General features: G+C 42.6%; 3 protein-coding genes across 5 annotated transcripts; 1 reads left to right on the forward strand and 2 right to left on the reverse strand.

Moving 5' to 3' along the window:
• Positions 1-468: 468 nt before the first annotated feature.
• On the reverse strand, positions 469-1,437 carry LOC143300787 (uncharacterized). The gene has a single exon (XM_076614717.1). The coding sequence runs from the start codon at positions 1,435-1,437 to the stop codon at positions 469-471; it is 969 nt and encodes a 322-aa protein (XP_076470832.1).
• A 641-nt stretch (positions 1,438-2,078) lies between these two features.
• LOC143300488 (uncharacterized) lies at positions 2,079-7,058 on the reverse strand. Of its 2 annotated transcripts, none has more exons than XM_076614202.1 (2): positions 6,976-7,058; positions 2,079-5,850 (listed from the first exon to the last, which is right to left on the reverse strand). In XM_076614202.1, the coding sequence occupies exon 2, from the start codon at positions 5,557-5,559 to the stop codon at positions 2,551-2,553; it is 3,009 nt and encodes a 1,002-aa protein (XP_076470317.1). In that variant the 5' UTR covers positions 5,560-5,850; positions 6,976-7,058; the 3' UTR covers positions 2,079-2,550. The 2 variants fall into 2 exon arrangements, with proteins under 2 accessions (XP_076470317.1, XP_076470316.1); XM_076614201.1 differs by having other exon boundaries at positions 6,980-7,052.
• Positions 7,059-7,290: 232 nt separating this feature from the next.
• Positions 7,291-22,696, forward strand: LOC143300154 (uncharacterized). Of its 2 annotated transcripts, none has more exons than XM_076613696.1 (3): positions 7,291-7,425; positions 8,968-9,102; positions 11,078-22,696. In XM_076613696.1, exon 3 carries the CDS (start codon positions 11,088-11,090, stop codon positions 15,612-15,614), a length of 4,527 nt encoding a protein of 1,508 aa, XP_076469811.1. In that variant the 5' UTR covers positions 7,291-7,425; positions 8,968-9,102; positions 11,078-11,087; the 3' UTR covers positions 15,615-22,696. The 2 variants fall into 2 exon arrangements, with proteins under 2 accessions (XP_076469811.1, XP_076469812.1); XM_076613697.1 differs by having other exon boundaries at positions 7,316-7,375.
• Positions 22,697-23,098: the final 402 nt, after the last annotated feature.

Genomic DNA, 23,098 nt, shown 5'->3' on the forward strand with positions numbered 1-23,098 from the left:
CTCGAAGCACAATGCACCTGAAGGCGATGTACCAAGATGTTGCCATGTCAGCTTTCTGAAGAAACTGTTGTCCATACTGGGCCTTGCAATCTGCTATTGTTTGTGACAAGATGTTGGTTCCAAGAAGAACAGGCACTGCGCTGTTATATTTGCTGTCAGGGACTACCAAAAAGATACAAGGGGCTGCCTTATCTATCAAGTCTGGGACTAAGATTCCAGCGTCAATGTAACCAAGGTAGGGCAACTGTTGTCCATCAGCACATTCAATATCCAGCAGGCTGTCTAACTGCTGAATCTCCAGGTGACTCAAAAACTTGGAGTGAAAGGACTGACTAACAGTGGAGACAGATGAGCCAGTGTCCAGGAGAGCTATTACTTGCTGTCCCTCAATGAAGATCTCAGCTTCGTTGGCGTGACCAGTGAGTCCTTCCAAAGGCCTTTTTGTTTCTTGAGGCTGTTGTCCCAAACCTATGAGTCGCCTCTCGTCATAGGTTTTCTGTGAAAATCCTGCTTGAGATGATCTAATCTCACCCGACATCCAGCAGCAACGTGGTCAAACTGGCCACATCTGTAGCACTGGATCCGGCACTGGCTCGACACTGAAGATCTGTCTCTGTGATGCCTCTTTGTTTCTGGGGTATAATGACTCTGTGATTCTTCTTGAGCAGCAGCAGACTTAGTTCGCCAGTACTGTGGTTGGTTTTCCCTTTGCTGACTTTGGGCGTTTGAAGTGACCTGTTTCTTTAAGTTTGCCATCTCATTTGTAAGTTGTTGGATTTGCGAAGTTAGTTTCTTGATGGCTGACGTTTCTTCCGATGACTGGTTCATTTTCGATACCACTGGCTTTTTAGGGACATTGAACTGAGGATGTTGTTTTTCAAGTCGACGAAGAGCAGTTCTCAGTTCATCAAAGTCTTTTATTCGGTCGTAGATGTACATGGAGATGTCCTTCAGCTCACACCTCAGTCCTGTCCATAGCATAGTGCGCAGCATCTCGTTGGGAGAAGAGGGGAGGGGGGCTTGCTTCTTTACTTGATCCAGGATCTCTTCCAGTCTGCAACTCCAGTCAGCTACAGACTCCCCAGGGCCTTGTCTGGCACCATAAAATGTGGCCAGGAGGTCCGACTCCGTGTCTACAGTTCCGTAGATACTGTCCATCTTCTTTATTATGTCAGATACAGAAGCATCCGTTCCCATTCTTATGAGCACTCTTCCCGCTTGACCATGAAGCGATGATCTGATGGCATTTGAGACTTCTTTCTCTGGATACCGATTTGATATCAGGCTAGAAAGTTGATGCCTCCATACAGGATAGCTTTCTATGTCCTCCCCGGTGAACCTCACGAGCCATGGTTTACCAGTAGTCACATTGACAACAGTAGTTGGAGTTGAAGTGTCAGCCATGGCAGAAACATCGGAATACTTGCTCTCAGCCATTTTAAGAAAACAACTTCCAATAAATAATTCTTTTTAAATGTCTGAAGGTATGGCTGAAAGGAAAATCCTTCTCTCGAGAGGGGTGAAGCTTTGTGGGCGGTGAGAACCAGTCAGTGAACACTGGCAACACTGGGGTGACGTTCTGAGTGGTGATTAATATTGGGCGCCATTTTGTAGCCGGTTGGGCAGGGTTCTTTCACCACGTCAGCACCAGTTTTCGTCAAGGCTTTACTCAGGACAAGACGGGGAACATATCGGGACTTGGGTAAAGGGAACAGGGGAGCGGGGGGTTAAAGGGCAAGGGACTGTCCTCGTGAAAGGCGGGAAATAAATAAATGAATGATTGATTACCCCTATCAGGTTGACAGAGGCCCGCACACACACTGCTGTTGCCTGTTCTCTTTTTTAAAGCTAACTGAGAACTGATGATATTGGTTCTACAAGGAAAGGGTAGGAGAACTCACTTCGTAAAAACATATCAAGATGCAGCACATCCACCCTACATGATTATTATTTTGCACGTGAAGTTATCATGCTAAAGCTAACACGGGTCATAAACGTGCACTCACTCACTCACTCACTCTCTCTCTCTCTCTCTCTGCGGGGCAAAGAGGACAATTTCACCCTGTTACATGTGTGTGACCAAATGTGAAACAGTTAGTTTTTTGAGACAGAAGTTAAAAATGTACTGTTCCAACCTCACACAGCTGAAGAACGATGACAAGTAACACTGATCAAAAGAAAAATCAACAACTGGAAACTAATAACAGTTCATGTTATGAAACAAAAGACATACCTTGTTAAACAACCAGACATATGGCCATCACAGTCAATCTGTTTACAACATTGTAATACCTTCAGTTCAATGTTTCCTCGACATTTCTCAAATTCATTCATATTTTCATTTCAGATTATATCACAATGATTTTGTTAATTTGTTGAGTTCATCATTAAAACAGATTTCATGCTTGCCGAATGCCTTCATTATGCCATTTGAGATTTTCGAAGACCAAATGACCGTTATCTGCATCAGGCTATGTGTGTGGAAAAAAACCATAAAAAACAAAAATGATCATGTCAGTAAAAGTCTTGGATTCTAAAATCTCCACACAATTACTGTTCATCTGGCTTGGGCCAGGCCAAAGTCTGGTGGATAAAAGTACTGTAGTGACTCTGGTAGTTCTGCAGTTCAAATAAGCTGATGCTGGGAAGTTCTTCATTAGGCTGTCCTTCAGAGATGTCATAGTGCGGTTCACTGCTGATGGTTTGAGGCGTGTGAACAGCATACCCTTGTCCTGAATGAACTTCAGTATCTGCATCTGCCTGAGATGCACAGATTTGTGTCTCCACGTTTGGGATGTAGTGCTCAAGAGGATGCCCGGGTTCTGGGCTTTTGGAGTCTTTCCTAGGCCGACCTGCTGGGGGGATTTTACCCTGGGGGTACTTGGCATGGCGAGCCATGTGCTTTTGAAGATACACTTTGCGGGTGAAGTGTTTACCGCATTCCTCGCACAGCAACAGGCCTCTGCCCAGCTGGCCATGCCTCTGCCGGGTGTGTCTGTCCAGAATGTGTTGAAAGTAGAAGCCTGCTCCACACAGGGAACATATGTACGGTTTAGCAGTGACAGTGTCGTGATTGGCCATGTGGTTCTTGTAATCGTCAAGGTCTGTAAACCCCCTCCCACACTGGGAACAGATGCAAGGTGTTCCTTGCCCATGACGCTTCAGTTTCAGATGGAGGTACAGGAAATTTTCTCTCCTGAATTCTCTGCCACATTCGTTGCACATGTAGGTATCTATGTGCACCTCCGCGTAATCTGGCTTCGGTGTGTGGTGGGTCATTCTATGGTAGGACAAGTTTGAAAGCCAGCGAAAGGTTTTTCCACAGTCTTGACAACAATGTGGCCGATCTTCTGAATGCTTCCTACTGTGAAAACGCAGAGCTGAGAGAACGGCAAACTGACGGTCACATTTGTCACACTTGAAACGCTTAACGTTGGTGTGTCCACGTTTATGCACACGTAATGTCTGTTGGCAGGAGAACTCTTTGTCACACAAGTCACACTTGAGCACTTCTTTACTAAGGACATCACTCAGTGACATGCCAGGATGTTCTGAAGCAACATGGGCACTAAGTCCTCTCCAGAAGAATGCTTTGTTGCACAGGTTGCATAAATGTTGTTTTGGTTGTTTTGAACCTAGCTGATTCGGATTTGTGAGCTGAACGGTATGCTGATACATATGTTTTTTATAGGGCTTTGCATCAAAAAATTCTTTGCCACACAACATGCATTTAAATGGTCTTTCTTGTCTGTGAAGATTTCGGATGTGTCTGGATAGCTGGTAGGCTGAGGATAAATCAGCATCACATTCATTGCACTTGAAAGGCTTCAAACCACAATGGACACGCATAACATGTATAGACAGGGTCTGCTTTTCGTAGAAGGCTGCCTCACACATAGAACACCGAAATTTCCGGTTTTCTTCATGTCTGTTCAAATGTTTCTTCAAAGCGCCTTGATCGTAGAACTGATTATCACAAAGAGAGCATTTGAATGGTTTTTCTCCAGTGTGACGACGCATATGGGCATGAAAGCGATCTCTCTTTTCATATGTTTTGCCGCATTCCTCGCAAGTGTAGAGTCCCTTTGGGAGAACTTTGCCACAGATAAAACGCTGATGACGTTCCAAGCCAGGAGAGGTGGCAAATGACTTATCACAAGTACTGCATTTAAATGGCAACTGTTTGTCTTTTTCAGAATTTTCTCCATGGTCAGAAGACCCACAAATATTCTGATGTTTGGCAAATCCTTTTGCAGTGACAAAGCCCTTACCACATACTTGGCAACTGAACTCAATACGTTCAGACAAGTTCTTCCCACATGTTTTCTCATGTCTACGCCTTGCTGTTGGGTATGAAAAGTCTTTGCCGCACTTTGTGCACAGGTATGGTCTGGAGGTGGAGTGTTTGGAACGCACATGGTCACGCAGGTGTCCAGCGATCTTGTAGGTAGCATCGCAGTGCTGACACTGGTAAGGCCGGTCTCCTGTGTGGACGCGCATGTGGATCGTGAGACTCTCAGGGCGAGTGAAAGTTTTCTCACAGACATGGCACGTTCTGCTGCCTGGTTTCTTTCCTGCCTTATTTGCTTCCTTCAGTGTTGCAGCTGAAGGCTCAGCTACTTTTGCCTGGGTTTGTTTGGATGACCTTGTGTTTCTTGCCAGGCGGCCCGATCTTCTCTTTTCAACATCACCAGTAGGAGAAACTGCTGGTCTACGGGAACACCTGAGTGACAGATGTGGTCCAGTCTTCAAACTGTCACACTGTTGTGGTTCCTGCTTCGTGGACTTTACAACTGCTCCACTTTGAGAACTTGAAGAGTGTAAATGACGTTTTGGGGAGTTCTTAAATTCCTGCTCACTGTCACTAGAATCTAGACTTGGTGCAACAACAAAAGGAAGTGAACTGGAGGTAGTATTCCGTGAAGTAATCTGGATTGTGCTACCTTCGTTGTGAGAGACTGAGACCATATCTGAAGTGTCATTTGATCCAGCAGTATGTCTGGCAGTTTGTATTGATATAGAAACTGGGGAGCTGCCAGCAGTTGTACTATCCACAGGTCCCTTATTCTGAGAATCCATCAGGCTCATTTCACCATCAGCAGTTGCTTTTTCCTCATTTTTATTCGTGGTATAAAAGCCAGGTTCAGTCTTCAATGTTCCTGTCTCACTTTCAACCTTAAAGGAAGTTGCGGTCCCTTTTTTTCCCTCAAAGTTACAGGGAGTGGCCTGATCACTGTACCCTGTATCAGGCTCTTTTTTAATGCCTGAAGTTGCAACATTCTGCCACTGACTGTGAGTTTTTTCACCAGCACATTTCCCGTCAGGTGGTGCATGGTCAGTCATGGTGGGATCATGGTTGTCCTCAGGAGGAGCACTGAGGTGTACAACATTGGAGTCACTGTCCACAGAAACACAGGGTGGCCCTGACTTGATCACTGATGTCTGGATTCTTGGCGCTGGGGACTGCGTCCCGTCATCGCCAGTTGGAGAAGTGAGCCGATGCATGCTGCCCTTTCTGCCAGACCCTGGAGTAAAATTTTGAGGTCCACTGCTCAACATCTAATCACAGTCACAACCTTCAGCCTTACTGACCTCCTGGCATCTGGTGACTGTCGGCTGTCTCAGTGCACTCTGCTCATTGACATCCTGTGGTCTTGAGATTGTGGACGGTCTCAGTGCATTCTGCATCCCATGTGGTCATCAGAGTGCTGGTCATCAGGGATTGATGTATGGTGCTGCCTGGAGCCTGGGTGACCCATGCACAGGAGCAGAAAGGGTCTGCATGGGGCAGATTTATCTGATACACCACTCCAATCCTCCTCTCCTCCCTGCTCCATCCTGGTGAGTTTGCTGGAACAACCAATTACAATGTGGATAATTTTACTGTATTATTTGTTATATCACTCCAATCTTCTCCTAGTTGCTCCATCCTGATGAGTCTAGAACAACCAGTAATAAAACAAATAATTTTTACTGCATCTTTTTTTCTGAATGAATATTGGTGAAGAATGTGCTGTTAACACCACACTTGTATAAGTATCTTCTATGAGACCTTTATGCCTGACTGATAAGCATTACCATCTTTTACTTGTAAGCGATTTAACTTTCTAATCCTCTGACCACACCTGAAATAAAGGTTTGGTTCATTCATTTTTCCCACATTAGGATAAGTTGTGAATATTCACAATGCTGTGAATAATAGTACTGGAAACTTAAGTTAAACAAGAAAGTCAAAGCTGTCACAGAGATCAGGACTCAAAGATTATACCTGCTTTACAAAAACAGGAACTACCAAATAAAATACTGTATATTGTTAAGAATATCATCTTACAAAAGGACATTTTTTATTTGCACAGTGTTGAGGCCTTCTTACCATTATATAAAATCTGACTGTATACAATTAAAGCTGAAATATTATCAAATATGTGTGTGTGTGTGTGCATATCAGTGTTTGTGTGTGCATGCTGGCGTGGAAATATGCATGGAAGTGCGCTGTTTCACCTTCTACTGCCAGATATATATTACAATGCGAGAACCTATATTAGTATATATGATTTAGAGAAAAAAAAAGTGACCTGTGCACATTAATTTTGTTATTTCAAAAAACATTGAAATATTTTTCACCTCAAGTTTTATTTCAAAGTTATGAAAAAAACAACAACCTGATGACAGATCAAACTTTACATTATTGCAACATTTTCAATTTGTTGGTGGGATACTGGAACTGTCCAATCTTTTTGGACATCTTGGTAAAAACTTGTGACGTCATCTACTGAGGTTCATTGTCCTCAGCTTGACCCCGAACTTGACCTGAGGTGACGTCCACAGAGGCACTTTCAAAATGGCCGCTGAGGATACTTACAGTTTTTCGGCCACACAAATATCATGCAAAAAAGCGCGAGTCCAAGCGCATTTTTCTTTGCAACAGCAAAACGGTTTTAAATTCCACCTCCCGTAATTGGAAAATATGCCCACCAACCAAATCAGATGAGTGCAACTCCTCTTGCAGTGCTGCCGAAACACTAGTCTGCAACCGAAAACCCTGCAAAAACAATTTAGCATATTTCTGCCGATCTGTTTACTTTGTTTCGTATTTCAGCCGATCTTTATTCGATTAGTTCGCTATGTCACATGTAAATTAGACTGGAAGGAGATTGTAGATCACAGTTGCCTGTCAACAATGTCAAATAGCATGTGCGTTTCTCAAACCGTTCATATGTTTCGCGATACAGGACTGTGTCTGTAAATTCTCCACTGTCTCGACGTCTTCGTCGCTGTCATGGCGTTCAGCTCGACGTGCATGATTGTGGTCGGATTTGAGTCTAAATCAGTTTAGTGCATCATTGTACATTCGAAGTCTATGGAGAAACGAAAGGTGCTCCGTTTGTGGCTTGTAAAAGCAATATGAGAAAAAGGATAACATGAGTAAGTGTTGCAGAAATAAAACGACATGGATACTTAGATTTTCACTTTTTCTCCCTAGCCATTTGAAACTTTTTTTTTTTGTTCTCCGTTTTTTACTCGTAGTATCATCCACGACAGACTTGTGCAATAAAATATGTATTATAATGCTTACAAAGTTTGCAAGTGTCAGTTTTAGCACAGCACTTACTACACTGTTTCGCTGGATACTTCAAATGGATTTCCCGTGCCGTGTATGTTTCGGCATAACCAGCTGAGAGTTGGGATGGTAACAGTGAGTTCGCGCCCTTCCACCACCCCAATCATCCCACCCACCTTCAACCCGCCCCCCACACGTTTTTACCCACAGCACATACACGGGTAGGGAGGGAAGCTGGTGTGGCGAGTCCATGCTAGTTGATGAATTTATACAGCATTTTCTTTCACTGTTTTAGTGAAGACAGAAAAGAGGAGTGTATTTTGTTATTGCTCAAATGATGTCATTTATGATGTTATGCTTTCTTGGGGGTAATTTCCCTTTTAAATACCCAAGGTTATGGAATGTGTACATTTGACTTCTTTTTCCAATATCTGGGCATGTGAGAAATGATATGCACTAATGTTGTGGAGTGTAACCCACCCTTGTAATCAAGGAGTTACATAAAAACAACATGAAATGACCCACATCAACTTCAACCAACACTTGCCAACTCAAATCAACATGTTTTTTGTTTACCATTGCATGGTGGGTGGCAGGGGGGGGGGGGGGGGGGTGGGGGGTGTTACAAACTGAAACAGTGGCTCTCTGACTGGCACAAACTAAATGAATGCATCATTGCAGACGATTTTGTGGACCTTGCAAGATGGCTGCACTCTTGTGTAGTGGCTGAATCTAAACAAACAATAATTATGTACAATAACCAACCAGGTATAGTCTAAAACCACAGGAAATTGGTCACTTTAGATTGATAATGGTATTATCACTTAAAACCATGCACAAAAAGTGTTTCAAATTAGGTCCCAGAATATAGGATATTAAAGGAGGAAATTACCATTCTTACATTTCCCGATGAGACACTGCATGTTGAAATCATAGGGGGGAAAAAAGAATTCTAATCAGAGAAAGAGAGTATCATAACAGATATGAAGTTCTCTGGTTGTTTCAGCCATGTCAGAAAAGAGAGAGGAACATGTTGGTGTAAAATACATTGTTCTAAACTTCTGTTGTTTGTAATTGTATTGCCTTGCCAGGTGTCTTTCTTTTACAAGATGATTTATTGATAGATTTGTGTACTGTTGAGTAGATGGTTGTGTGTGCTGGGGAACAACAGGGAGAGAATGACTAAGATTGGAACAATGTTAGGGTGCTGTGATTGATGTGTGTGTTACATTTGTTAAAAAAAAAAAAAAGTACGGCTAATTGATATTTCTCTGTATTTAAAAAAATGTTTTTGGCCATTGTCAGGTCTCAGAAGAATGATAATGTGTTCATCAGTGCTCTAATAATCTCATTTATTGTCATTATAAAACAGAGTGACTAATCATCAAATATTTGTTTTGTTTAAGGCATTCTGAACTGGAGGGCCATCTGACGAGAGGAGCTGTTTTTCTTTTCTCACTTCAACGCCAAAGTTTTCCTCCACTGCTGCAGAGGAAAAGAGCCATCTGACTCGTTGGTAGCATCAGTGGACAGACAGAAAAGTGAGAAATGTTTTACCTCAGCCACATTTATCCGCGACAGTTCGGGGTTGCATGAGGGATCTTAGCAGCGCTAAGTTTGCTTAGCTTTGAGACATGTCCTAAGTTTATGCTTGTTGAATTCCATGCAGACGTAGGTATATTCTTAATGTTAAGTAAACTTTGTGGTGCTAAGACTGTTCATGCGACCCAGCTGTGTGTGGGCTTGCGAAGTTCAGCCATGCCATTCACTTCCATGCGGCATGATGCGCAGACATATATGATTCATGCTATAGGGATAGCTGCATTATCAACAGTCTAGCCGGTCATGCGAAAACGTTTACTTCCTTGTAAATGGCAACTGTCTTGGTGCGTGTTCAAAGTGATATATTTGCAAGTTTTAGCTCAATTTTGATGTGTTTATATTTTTGCGTTTACTTTCATAAAGCGAAAAGGTGTTAATTAAGCGTGTCAATATGGCTGCCAGGACATACAGTACAGAAGAGGTGGCTAGAATTTTTGTTTGATTTTTCTGCACAGCGTCCATAGCAAGAAAAAATGTGATAGAAATAGAAACCAGAGATAATGTTGATGTTGATGTTGATCAACTGAAGTGATTCTTTCATGATGATGATTCCAACCTGCAAAGTACATCAGCAGGAAGGGGACAGGGTTGTGTTGGAAGTGGGTGTGTAGAAACCTGGGTGTTAAATGTTTATGCATGTGTTTATGTTTAGAACATGATAGTGGAGGAAAACAAGATAATTGCAATTGGTTGTTGTGTCTAAACTCTAATATATTTACAAATATTTGAGCACAATTTCCTGTCATAAAAATGAAATTCACACTATCACAGATATACATTTTCTCTTTTTTTAATGAAACGATTTTTGGGGATTAATTTTTTTTTCTGTAAATATTTTGTGCATTTTTTCCCCTAAAAATGTTAATCTTCCCCTAATTGGGAGTTATCTCATCCTGTCAATATTGAACTTATGATGCATTTATAATTCTCTATTGATTTTCCTTCAATTTTCCTTTTACATACTTTTCAGCATTGATTTTTGTGGTATTATTCTTTAGAAGTTGGTGATTTTTATCGTTGCAAAAATTACAAATAGTTCTGGAAATCACATGGTTAAACATCTTAGTGGTCCCAGGGACTCTTTTTACCAAATTCTAATGCATTCCACTCTGCCTTCAGATGGTCACTGTAGTGCTGCACATTCTAGTCAGATCTGCTCTGCTACATACATGTATACATATGCAGGCTTGCATTCTGGTTATGATTATCTATGTTTCTGGGCCGAGGTGGCAAAGAGAAAGAACCCTTCCCTGTACTCAGTGATCCTGGTGTTAAACTGAAATCCCGATACAGGATTTTCACTCTTTTTTTGTGTGTGTGTATGTGTGTTCATTCAATAAATGTTTAGAATGTTCCAGGAACCAACTTGAAAATGTTGTGCACCCTTTTCATTTTCAAAGTGTTAATGATGCATGTTTCTCAGAAGCCCTGACACTGTGGCAGTTTATTTGTCTGCAGGATTATGCAAAAGGTTGTAGATGGATTTTCCTGAAGTTTGAGCAGGTGTTGGCTATCAGACTAAGGTCCAGATGATTTGATTTTTGTGGTGATCAGTCTAGATCAGTACCCTTCTCCAGGCATTTTTAGGGATTCTTGTCTATCTGGAGACTGGGAAGGTTTAAAATTACATCATAGGAATTTGGTGTTGGCAGATGTGTGTTTTTTTTCTGTGGAGAGCCATCTAGTTTATTTTTGTGTGGATACATATTTGACGACTGTAATTTTTTTCTGTTCCTTTTCTTTCTGTCATTGTCAGTTATACACTGTCATTGGTCAAGTGTTTTAAAATTTATTTATTATTTCATTCCATTGTGATTTGTGTTTCTGCACTATATAAGTATCCATATCATATGGTAATCATAATGTGGCATTTCATGACGTCTATTATTTTTTCTTATTCTTTTTTTTTTCAAGGTCAGTAAAAATGATGGGTGACAGTGGAGGAGGAGGAGGAGGGGGACCGCGGCCTGTGAGAAATGACGACCGATCGGCAGCAGCGGCCAGCAGTTACACAGAGCATCGTTACTCACCAGGTCATGCCCTGCCAGCCTTCCTGTCACCAGGCAGCGGCATGGACCGGCCGCCGCCAGACAGGAGTCCTCTCACCTTCCCCCCCACCATGAGCCCTTCATTCTGGCACGGACCTCTGACGCCGGGCTTTATGAGCCCCCCCGGCGTGAGTCCCGCCTGGCCGGGCGGTATGGACTTTGCCTCTGTGGGCTCTGGACACAGTCAGAGCCGATTTGAAGGGTCCCCGCCCCCGGCACATGCAAACCCAGACAGGAAGGTGTACGATGGACAAGGCAGAAACATTCTCCAGATTCCCTTTTATCACAGCGAGAGGAGTGAGCAGGGAAAGAGTTTGGCCTCTGCTACTGCCACTGGTGGTGTGTCAGATCGAGAAAGTGTAAGTGAAGTGAGAGTAGGCGGTCATTCTGACAAAGACAATGATGAAAGCAGAGTGGTGACCAAGAAGCGGGAATACTCACCGATGGAAGAGGAGACAGACAAGTATCCATCATGTAGGACAAAGGAGGAGAGCCCTGGCTCCCCAACTGTGTACACTTCCCAGCCTATTTTCCCCCAGAACGAAGCCAGGATGGTGTACCCTGCAGACTCCAAAAGCACAGACGAAGAGACAGAGAGCACATATGCTCCCTCCAGTTACACAGCTTCTGGTGTGGCCGTAGCAATTAACCCTGACATGTTCAATGTGCCATTCTCCTCCAAGGCCTTTTCTTCTCACTTGAGTGAGCTCTCCAAAGTCCATGGACGTTTTGCGACACACCCTCCAGCACATTCTTCTTCCAGTGTCACAGCAAACCACAATGCTGATTGTGCTGAGAACCAGAGTTCCCCATCGCCTGATGAACGGGAGTCCAATGCTAAAGTGGCAGAGGACGGCACCGATCGGGAGAAAATGTCAGACTGTGAGTCAGCAGAAGAACAGATGGGAACACCACGATCTCAGGCGGAGCTCTGCCCACCCCACCAGACCCAGCCCCCATCTCCTCCTGCAGCCAGAAAGAGCCCCGACCCGGCTCCCCACAGCCAGTCCTCTGACACTGCTGCCTTCATCGTCACACCAAGCTTAGACTCTGGGTCTGATACTGATGAATACACAGAGGCAGACTACAAGCCCATCGTTGAAAAAATTGCAGCACAAAACACCCAGAGCAGCACTGCAGAAAAGAAGGAGAAGAAAATTGTCCCAAAGAAACGCCCCAGAGCTGTCAGAAAAGGTGCAAGGAATAAGGTGGTAGTCAAAGAAGAGCCTGAGAGTGAGAGCGATCACAGTTCAGGGTCAGATTATCAGCCTTCGTCACAAGGCAAAGGCCTTCCTGCCAGGGAAAAGAACCCAGAGAGGGTGCAGCCAGTGCGTCAGAAGAGGCAGAGTGTTCCCTCATCCTTTGTGGAATACTATGAAGATTCTGATGACAGTATACCAGACCGGGTAAGGTCGACAAGGAAAACGCCTGGAAAAGTGAAAAAGTCTACTCCAGACGCAAACGATAATCAATCAAAGAGTAAGAAGAAAAGGAACTCTACAGTCACATCTGCAAAGGCATGTAAGAAATCTGCACCTAAAGGTGCAAGCAATAGAACCTGTCCTGAGTGTAACAAGACCTTCAGCCGAGCAGACAGCCTGACTGTTCACATGCGAGTCCACACAGGAGATCGCCCGTTTCGCTGTCAAGAGTGTGATGCTACTTACAAAGTCTCCAGTCATTTGCGGAATCATGTGAGGTCCAAGCATTCCAACGTCAAGGCCTATAAGTGTGAGAACTGTGGTAAAGCTTTCTCTACTTCCAATGCTAAGCGTCGGCATGAGAAAACGTGTGGCACAGACATATCAGAACGAGTAAAGCATCAGTGCTCACGCTGTCAGAAGCGTTTTGTGACAGAGGAAGGCTATGAAAGGCATAAGAATCAGGATTCGTGTAGTGTTAGTGAGATGAGCATTGAAATTGTTGATGACGACCAAAACATTGACAATGCTGGAGAGGCAACCACGAAACAGGAAGGAAAGGCCTTCAAATGCACTGTGTGCCCGAAAGCTTTTATAGAGTTTTCTGGTCTGGATACTCACCAACGATTTCTGTGTGGAAAGGCACCAGGGGCTGGCCCCTACACATGTTCACAGTGCAAAAAAGAGTTTCTGAGATGGAATCGTTTTGTTGCACATTGTCGACGACACACAGGGGACAAGCCTTATGTCTGCTCCCACTGTGGATCACGGTTCTTTGACAAAGATTCCCTGAGAAAACATGTCTCTCGCCACAAAGGCAAAAGCTCTGTGAAATGTTCGCTGTGCGAAAAACAGTTCACGGTGAAAAGAACTTTAGCAATGCACATTATGCGGGTCCATTGTGGCATGAAGCCCTACAAGTGTAATGAGTGTGATGGGGACTTCGCCAGTGCAAAGTTATTATCCACACACATTCGACGAGTTCACCGGAAAGAGAAACGATTCAAGTGCCAAATTTGCGGAAGAGCATTCTTCGAATCCCAGGCCTGGATGAAACACATGATACTCCATGCTGGCGACAGACCCCCACGAATAAGAGGGCCTGTTCACAAGTACCCCTGTAACATTTGTGGCAAAAGTTTCAACATGAGATTAATGCGAATGCATGTTGAGGAAGACCATCCAGGAGTCGCTCTCAGTGAAGCGGTGACCAAGGCCATGGTGACGTGTAAACTGTGCAAAAAGGAGTTCTCCGACCCCAGCAGCTTGAAAATGCACATGATTCGCCACTCTGGCCGGAAAGACTTCAAATGTGACAAGTGCGACATGTACTTCATCACCCCAGCCGCCATGCAGCTTCATCAGCGGAAGCACAGCGACGACCGGCCCTACGCCTGTGAGGAGTGTGGGCAGACCTTCCGCTGGAGAGCCTCCCTTCGGGACCACAAGATGCACCTGCACAACCCCAACTTGGACCCCCCCGATGCCAACGGTCGAAGGTTTGGCTGCAAGGAGTGCGGGCAGCGCTTCAAACGATACAACACCTTGAGGTCCCACATGATTCGGCACCGTGGCGTCATGCCCTGCATCTGCTCTGAGTGTGGGAAGGGGTTCACGGACAACACCCGTCTTAAAATACACATGTCCTGTCACAGTGGCTCAGACAGGCCGTTCATCTGCGAAACATGTGGCGCCGGTTTTTACTACTCCTTCCTCCTCAAAAGACACATCCAGAGCCGACACAACCCATCCCCTTGGCTCTGCAACTTGTGTGGGAGATCCCTCTGCAGCAAGGACGCACTGAAGCGACACATACAGCACCATGCTAATTCCCCAGACGGGAAAGTCCGTGTGGGAGGAAACCGAGGCAGACCCCGTAAATACAGAGGTCCTGATGAGGAGCAAGAGGAGCCCCCAAAGCCCAAGGAGTCTGTGGAGGCTAAAATCAAAGGCAAGAGAGGAAGGAAGAGCAAGAAAACAGTAGAGATACTGAAGGAAACTGACAATGAAGTTGTCAGCCACAGGGTGTTGAGAGAGGACTTGAGGAATATGATGGAGTCCAGTAATTCCTCAGAACAGAGAGACACATCGGAGCCAAGGAGCATGACTGAACCCAGGGACAGGATGGAGCATGGGAGTATAGTGGATCCCCAGAATATGCCTGAACACAAATCTGCTTTGGAGAACAGGAATTCAGTGGAATCCAGGAATATCATGGAACCTCGGCACGTTGCAGATCCTAGGAACGTGGGGGAGCCAGGGAATATGATGGAGCCTAGGCATGTAGCAGATCCTAGAAATGTGGTGGAACCAAGGCATATGATGGAGCCTAGGCATGTAGCAGATCCGATGAATGTGCTGGAACCAAGGAATATGATGGAACATACACATATAGCAGATCCTAGAAATGTGGTGGAACCCAGGAATATGATGGACCCAAGGAGTTTGATGGAGCCCAGGAATATTGTGGATCCCAGAAGTATGATGGAACACAGGAATGCGATGGAACCCAGAAATATGATGGAACCTAGGAATATGCTGGAACCAAGAAATATGGAACCTAGGAATGCAGTGGAACCTCGAAACATGATGGAGCCCAGGAATGTGTTGGAACGAAGAAATATGATAGAACCCATGAATACAATGGAACCCAGAAATATGATGGAACCCAAGAATGCAATGGAAGCCAGGAACATGATGGAGGCCAGGAATGCTGTGGAGCACAGGCGTATGATGGAGCCTGGGAATCCAGTGGAACCCAGGAATAACTTGGAACCCAGGAACACTGTGGAGCCGAGGACCAGTCTGGAACCCATGTCCACAGAAATCAGCAAGGAGCCCTCCGAAGGAACTTTTGTGGAGCTGACGAGGGCCAGCCACATGCAGATCAACAGCCACATGTATGCCCAGCAGAACTTTGGCTACTCGCCAGCCAGCTACATGATGAACTCCATGCACTGGCCAAAGACTGAAGAGCGATGATGACCCCCACACACTCACCAGTCTATCAGGGAGATAGATTTGTATCATGCAGAAAGATTCTCTGAGATTAACTGGTGGGCTGTGCTGAGACCTCCCCATCTGTCAGAGATCTGTGTCTTGCAGAAAATTTCTCCCTGTTGGGCTGTGCTAAGCCCTCCCAATCTGTCAGGGAGGTCTGTATCTTGCAGAAAGATTCTCCCTGTTGGGCTGTGCTAAGCCCTCCCAATCTGTCAGGGAGGTCTGTATCTTGCAGAAAGATTCTCCCTGTTGGGCTGTGCTAAGCCCTCCCAATCTGTCAGGGAGGTCTGTATCTTGCAGAAGGATTCTCCCTGTTGGACTGTGCTAAGCCCTCCCAATCTGTCAGGGAGGTCTGTATCTTGTAGAAAGATTCTCCCTATTGGACTGTGCTAAGCCCTCCCAATCTGTCAGGGAGGTCTGTATCTTGCAGAAAGATTCTCCCTGTTGGGCTGTGCAAAGCCTTCCCAATCTGTCAGGGAGGTCTGTATCTTGCAGAAAGATTCTCCCTGTTGGGCTGTGCAAAGCCCTCCCAGTCTGTCAGGGAGGTCTGTATCTTGCAGAAAGATTCTCTGAGATTAACTGACGGGCTATTACACAACGGCTCCCCAGTCTGTCAGGGAGATATGTATCTTACAGAAATATTCTCCGAGATTAATTGACGGGCAGTGCTGAGACCCACAATCTTTGAGGGAGATCTACAGGTATCATGCACAAAGATTCTCAGAAATTAACTGGTGGGCTATGCTAAGACTAAGAGTAAGACCCCTCCTTATGTCAGGGGAGATAGTATATTGTGCAGAATGATTCTCTGACATTCATTGGTTGCCTGGTCAGATGATTGATTCTCCTTCTCGCCCTCAACATTATCATCGGTGACAATCAGTACAAGATACTGAGGGATATAAAGACCAAAAATCCCTCCAAAGAAAAAATAAAAACAAGAACAAGACCCCCCCCCTCCCCCACACACAAGAGAATAAAAGGAAAAAAGATCAGAATGAGATAGCAGGCATAGGAAGAGAGGAGTAACCAGAAAAGGTATGGATTAAAAAAACAAACAAAAAAAAGTTTTGGTAACAGGCAGTTTGAATTTGAACATTGATAAATGCTTCTGCCTTTCAGGATTCTGCTGTTGTAAGGAAATAGATACCAATGTTGAAGGACAGCATCTTGGAGGTTAAAGAGAAGGAAAGAAAACGGACGTTATCGTTCTGGGCAACGAGGGAGGTTAGTAGTTTTCAATGGAGTCCGAATACTGTTTGCTGTCATATCACAGGATTGATGTGAAAGTCATAGCAGAGCTCCAGGGTAGCACCAAGTACATAGGCAACTGGGAACAAAATTTCAGTTTGTTTTTCATTGAGAACTTACTGGTACTTTGGGATACATGCGTCAGTGCTTACCATTCTCACTCATTTATCATTTATACAAAATTGGATTTTTTTTGTCACCAGTACAGTACCTAGAAATGTGTGTCTCTGTAGATGAAAGTGAGATGCGGAGGATTTTTGTTTAACGTCCCGTCACATTTACTGGTGATTGTGGACATTTTCTGATTTTGTTCAAGTATTAATTTTCACATTGGAATGTGATCATGTGTCTACATAAATAAGGGTTTTAGGCAGAAGAGAAGGGGGGAGTTGCAAGGTGATTTGTAGGGGAAACGGTGAAATAAGTTGCCCACATGTTTTCGCATTTTCATGTTGTTCACGAACTGTGTGTTGTGTGATAATCTCCTGTTCAAGTGCAGCTTTCTTGGACAAGCATAACTTCCTTCAACATGAGTGTTCATGTTCTGGTCCCAAACTTTATTCTGTGCACCATAAAATGAATGTGTGTGTGTGTGTGTGTGTGTGTGTGTGTGTGTGTGTTGTTCATTTACAGAACAACACTTCTGAGAGTAGAGAAGGTAGATTAGAGAGTTTGAGTCTTGTGAAATGATTTAATTAAGAAAAAAAAATCTGCATTGAAAACAAAGAAATCATGTTCTAAAATTCTAAGAATTGTCATACCAAACATGTATAAAGTAAACATGGTAAACTTAAATCTTAAGTGGATTCGGACTGGGTTTCATTGTGTGTGTGTGTGCATACGTAGACACATTATACATTTTCTTTCTTTTATTTTCTGGTGTAGTTTTGCTATAGGGATTTGCTGTATGGTTTTGCAAAGTTCTACCTTCTTTGATTCATGCTGTTGATAGGTATCGACTGGAACTGCACGTTTGATGCAAGAACTGTGTGAACAGTTATTAGAAATGGCACTACTTGTTTGGTATTGTATATATAATAATGCTTTCTGATAGCCTTTCGTGGAATTATTGTTTGTTTTTTTGGCTGTCAGGCAATGGAAGGTATTAAGTTGTATCACATTTTGTTAATTATATACACAGAAACCAATTTGATCTTCTTCATGCTTTACTTGATAATTGTTATGCAGTTAGCTATGTTTGAAAGGCATATCAAACTCTGTTTTTATTAATTAATGAATGGGTGATTGGCATGGGTTGTATCTGGATTTTCTGAAAAAAGAAAATGTGAAATAGAAATTTCTCTCCTGACATCATAATCCAATATTAACATTATCGTTGTAGAATTTTTTTTTTTTTAATTTTTTTCTACTTTCCGTCAGTGTTCAGAAAAATTATATGGAAATGGATTTGGAGCAGCTGATCTATTGTGTAAATTCATGAAATGCACATTGGAAACAGCAGCTTCCCCTCCCCCCCTTCCAATTTGTCAGTCTTCTGGGTTTTTTTCATGAGGTTACAGTGATGCTGGTCTGGTTTAGGTTTCTTTCGGGGGAAAATAATACTTAACCCGTTCAATCCTGGGTTGTTTTCTGCCATTTTGATGCAGAAAAACATAGAAAATATACTGAAATCAAGCGGTTTTTCCTTCAAATTGACCTGCCAACACATCCAGAAATAGTGTAGAAGTTAGTTCCCTTTGCTTGATGTTTATACATATGTAGGAATGTGGAAACTTGTCTTCATGAAACAAATTTTGACGTCCAAGCATTGCTCGTGTGCAGGGTTGCATGAGTTAATCACCAACTATTCAACTAACCTCATGTAACAGTATGTATTTGAAATCAAACCATTAACTCACTCAGTACGGCCAGTCCTCTCTTCTCCTCTACACAGACCCCTCCGATGTCCAGTGGGTGTCTGAATGACCCGACCTTTAGCTTCCCGTTGTCAGAATTGTGGTATTCTTAATCAACATTCACCTCTTCAGTATAAGAGCCTTCCACTTGCAATATTTTGATGATGGTAATTGGGGTGAAACGCTGTTAACGTCGTCTCTTTCGCCGTTCGTATGGAGAGAGTTAAACAAGATGATTACATGAATGAATGTCATGTAATTAGCTTGTAAATGACTAATGTATTTGTTCAGAACATACTCATTTTCTTTCAAGTTGGTTTTTGTTTAGTGCATATTTGTTGAGAATGTACTCATTTTGAAAACAGTCGAGTCTTGTCTTGTTTTTTTCATTATTTTCCTTGAAGACAACCCGTTGTTCAATGTTGGTACTACTTTATATGTGATATTCTGGCAACCATAACTTTTATACTGCATTTCTTACAGCTTTTCAGGTAATCAAAACCTAAGCTTTGTGAATACTGTACTCTGATTCACCTGTGAGTGAGCAGCTCAAAGGTGGTGAGGGTGGATATAGATAAGCTGTATGATTGTGATTGATTTTTTTAAAGTTCTGTTTTTGATTATGTGTTATATATTTTTGTCAGCGTTTTTAATTTTTCGTTACATGTTTGATATATTTTCATCAGTGTTTTTGAGTTTTGTTGTGATATATATATATATATATATATTTTTAATTTTTCTTTCTTTCTTTCTTTTTTTCCCTTCACCAGCATTACTTTCTTTGGTTTTGATTGTTATAATCTTATTTTCGCAAGATATTTAGACTCGTTAATTTTGCTGATTTATTATTATTTTTTTGTTTATTATACACTTTCTTGGCAGTTCTTAGTTTTGCTTGAGCTGGTTTCTTGGATTGGCGTTGTTGAGGAATGTCTGTATGACCTTTTCACTTTGAAATTATTATGATAATCAGACAATGATCTTGTAGCAGTGAAAATTTGTTGCAGTTGTTTATGCTTTTGTTGCTTGCTCATAGGTATTGTTAATAGGCTGTTAATAACTTTTTACTTTGAGGTTTTGCATTGATCACCAGATGTGCGGAAGCTTAGGAAGGCAAGGAGTGAGGACGGAAAGAAGAGGCAGATAAGATGGGGGGTTATTTTTTCGCTAACGAAAGTTCCACTCTTTTCTTTTCACAGGCTGTTATTTCATCAGTTTTGTGCCAGTGTCATACGAATTGATTTTGTTATGTCGGTAGGCAGTTGGTGGTATGTGGAGTGATGGCCTAGAGGTAACGCGTCCGCCTAGGAAGCGAGAGAATCTGAGCGCGCTGGTTCGAATCACGGCTCAGCCGCGGATATTTTCTCCCCCTCCACTAGACCTTGAGTGGTGGTCTGGACGCTAGTCATTCGGATGAGACGATAAACCGAGGTCCCGTGTGCAGCATGCACTTAGAGCACGTAAAAGAACCCACAGCAACAAAAGGGTTGCTCCTGGCAAAATTCTGTAGAAAAATCCACTGCGATAGGAAAAACAAAAAAAACTGCACGCAGGAAAAAATACAAAAAAATGGATGGCGCTGTAGTGTAGCGACGCGCTCTCCCTGGGGAGAGCAGCCCGAATTTCACAGAGATGAATCTGTTGTGATAAAAAGAAATACAAATACAAACAAATACAAGTAATACATGGTTACCACTGAAAATGGACTGTAGAGCTCTGCAAAAAAAAAGAGTGAGATTGAGAGCAGTATTAAGTGTTAAACCTCATTCCTAGAAATGTGTGAAATTGCTGCCCGTGTGGTTAAAACAGCAGAACTGCAATGGTGGCGCTTCAGGAGGGGGCAGCCTCTGTGATGAAGGCTCTGTGATACTCTTCACTACACACGTTTTTCTACTTTGTTTCATTTACTGAAAAGATCAAGTTATACTGGTTCTGATTGTCTTATATACATACTATGAGTAGTATTGTCCATAGCAGTCAGAGCTGTAATTGTATCTGTAGTTTTCAGCAGTTTTCAGAGGAAAGTTGTGCTGTTTCTTAGGCAAGACAACTGACAAGAGACAAATACTTTCTTTCTTTTTTTTTCAGTTTTGTTTCTCAGGAGGAGGAAATCTCATCATCAGCAGGTTACAACTTCTTCTTCTCCTTAGGTTGAGTTGCCACAATCAACAAGCCAATGTTTGTTATCGTGGTTTTTTGGGGGGCCACTTGGAGTTGGAAGGATGCTACTTTCCCTTGGTGGTTGGAACAAAACATTTTTTGTTCAACCTAATCTATTTTCCCTTGAGCCTCATCAGAGATGTATCAAATGTTGTTGTTGTTGTTTTTTTTTAGCCTAGGGTCATGTTTTTGCTTTATGGTGGTAGTTTTAAATCTGTTTGAATCTGATTTGCATGGGAAAAGATGTATGTATGTGGTGACCAAAGCTTGGCAAGAACTCCCCCCCACCCCCTTTCCCCACTGGCAGTGAATGGATTTGTTGTGAATCAGAACCAAGTTAAATGTTGTGAAGGTAAAGGGAAAGCGTTTGTGTACAGTTGTGAATATATCCTCATTTGATTTCTAAGGCAACAGAAAACATGTGCTGAAGTATGTTGTGATAACTTAAAAGTATTTCTCAATACTGTTCCCTCGGATTGCATTCAATTGAAGAGACAACAGCTGTTTAAGGGAAACTACTCTTGTGTGACCTACTAAAGCAGGATTGGATCCCTTGTTTCATGAGCAAGGGAATTATTGTGAACATTTTCACCGAGGTTGTTTTTTTTCTTAACATGTTAGGTCATCTTCATCTGTACATGAATTATGTATAATTACATTTTGGTTCTTGCAGATGAATTTTCAGTGTATACGTTTTGTTGAGTGATTATCTGTTGACTGTTGTTTGGAGACTTGGTGTATTCTACATGTGTTGAAAGCAGTACCCATGTACTGACCTAAACAGAGTGACCTGGCAGCAGTAAAAGGTTTCTGATGAAGACGACATGTGCAAACCTGACATCAGTATCCCCTTGTCGAGGGTTGTACTAGCATCGGTGCCTGGTGAATCTATGCATCAAAGAGTTTGGTGAAGCCGTGAGAGCAATACGGGGAAAATGCCACCAATGGCAGTATGTTTAGGAGAAATATAGGCAGCACAGAACATGTTTTTGAACACCAATGTTAAGATCAGAGGAGAAAAAAATAATATACAGCACTCATTATAAAAACAAATATCAACAATGTTATTGCCTACGCTCAACTCTCATGAGAAATACCTTTGGATTCTTTAACTTAATAAAAATTAATGTGGGCAGCAGCAGCATATGGTTTAATCACTATCAGCTTTAAGCAATGTTACTTAGATTGTTGTTCCATTGTATTTTTAAGGTAAGGATGAAAAAGTGTTAATGTTATTCCCTTTCATGGATGTATTCCCTTTCATGGATGTTTCTTTGTCGATAATGAATATAGTGTTTGCAAGAAAGGTATGAATAAGATCTTGCTACTTATTGTGATTGTTATTTTCATATTGACATGTTCCTTTGTTGATAATGAATATAGTGTTAGCAAGAAAAGCATGAATAAGACATTGCTACTTTTTGTGATCATTATTTTCATATTTTCTTTCAGCATTTTCCTTTGGTCTTTAAAGAAATCTGTCAGGAGAGACTGGAACTGGAAGTTTCTTTCTATCTAAACTTCTTTGTTTATTGTCTTTTGTGCCATATGTTTCGATAATAAAGGAGTAGAAATACAGTATATTTAACCAGCCATTATAAGTACATAGAGAGGCTTTTTGTGCAGTTTGTTTACTGACATGTTAGTGACATTGTGAAGCTCTTGCACTGTTTGTAAATGCACTAACACAATGAAAATATCAACCATTATTTGTTGTTAAACAGTTCATGTGAGGTGTAAAGTCATCCTTTGCTTTTCTTTTTCACATGTAAATTAAATAAACATCTTTGTTTTTTCTTTGGAATGAAATTTGTTTATTTGCACAGGTGTTCTGACTGTCCTTTTTGTTGTATTTGAAGGAGTGTTTGTGGGAGTGGGTGTATGTGTGTGCATTTCCGTGTTTGCATGTCAGTGTGTCTGTTTTCTCCTCAAAAGAAATGGAAGACAATTATTCATTTGTGAAGGTCTGTCTGACTTTTTTTTTGTTTTGTTTTTTTTTGTTGTTGTTGCTGCCCCATCATCTGCGCCATTTCAGTGGCATTACTCCCACACCGCTCATTTAGATTTCCCCGTACACGACCACACCCGGGTTCATCCGTCACAGTTCCAGCGCATGGGCAGTCCGCAGGGAACCATCGATGTTAGGTCGGCAGGAGGCCACACACCAGAGGAGACCCTGCACTGCTGCTGAGTCACTTC

The sequence above is a fragment of the Babylonia areolata genome, chromosome 26, assembly GCF_041734735.1.
Source record: "Babylonia areolata isolate BAREFJ2019XMU chromosome 26, ASM4173473v1, whole genome shotgun sequence".
Taxonomy (NCBI): Eukaryota; Metazoa; Mollusca; class Gastropoda; order Neogastropoda; family Buccinidae; genus Babylonia; species Babylonia areolata.

Coding starts and splice junctions, on each gene's coding strand:
- LOC143300787 (XM_076614717.1), bottom strand. CDS start 1,437: ATGGCTGAGAGCAAGTATTCCGATGTTTCTGCCATGGCTGACACTTCA.
- LOC143300488 (XM_076614202.1), bottom strand. CDS start 5,559: ATGTTGAGCAGTGGACCTCAAAATTTTACTCCAGGGTCTGGCAGAAAG.
- LOC143300154 (XM_076613696.1), top strand. CDS start 11,088: ATGATGGGTGACAGTGGAGGAGGAGGAGGAGGGGGACCGCGGCCTGTG.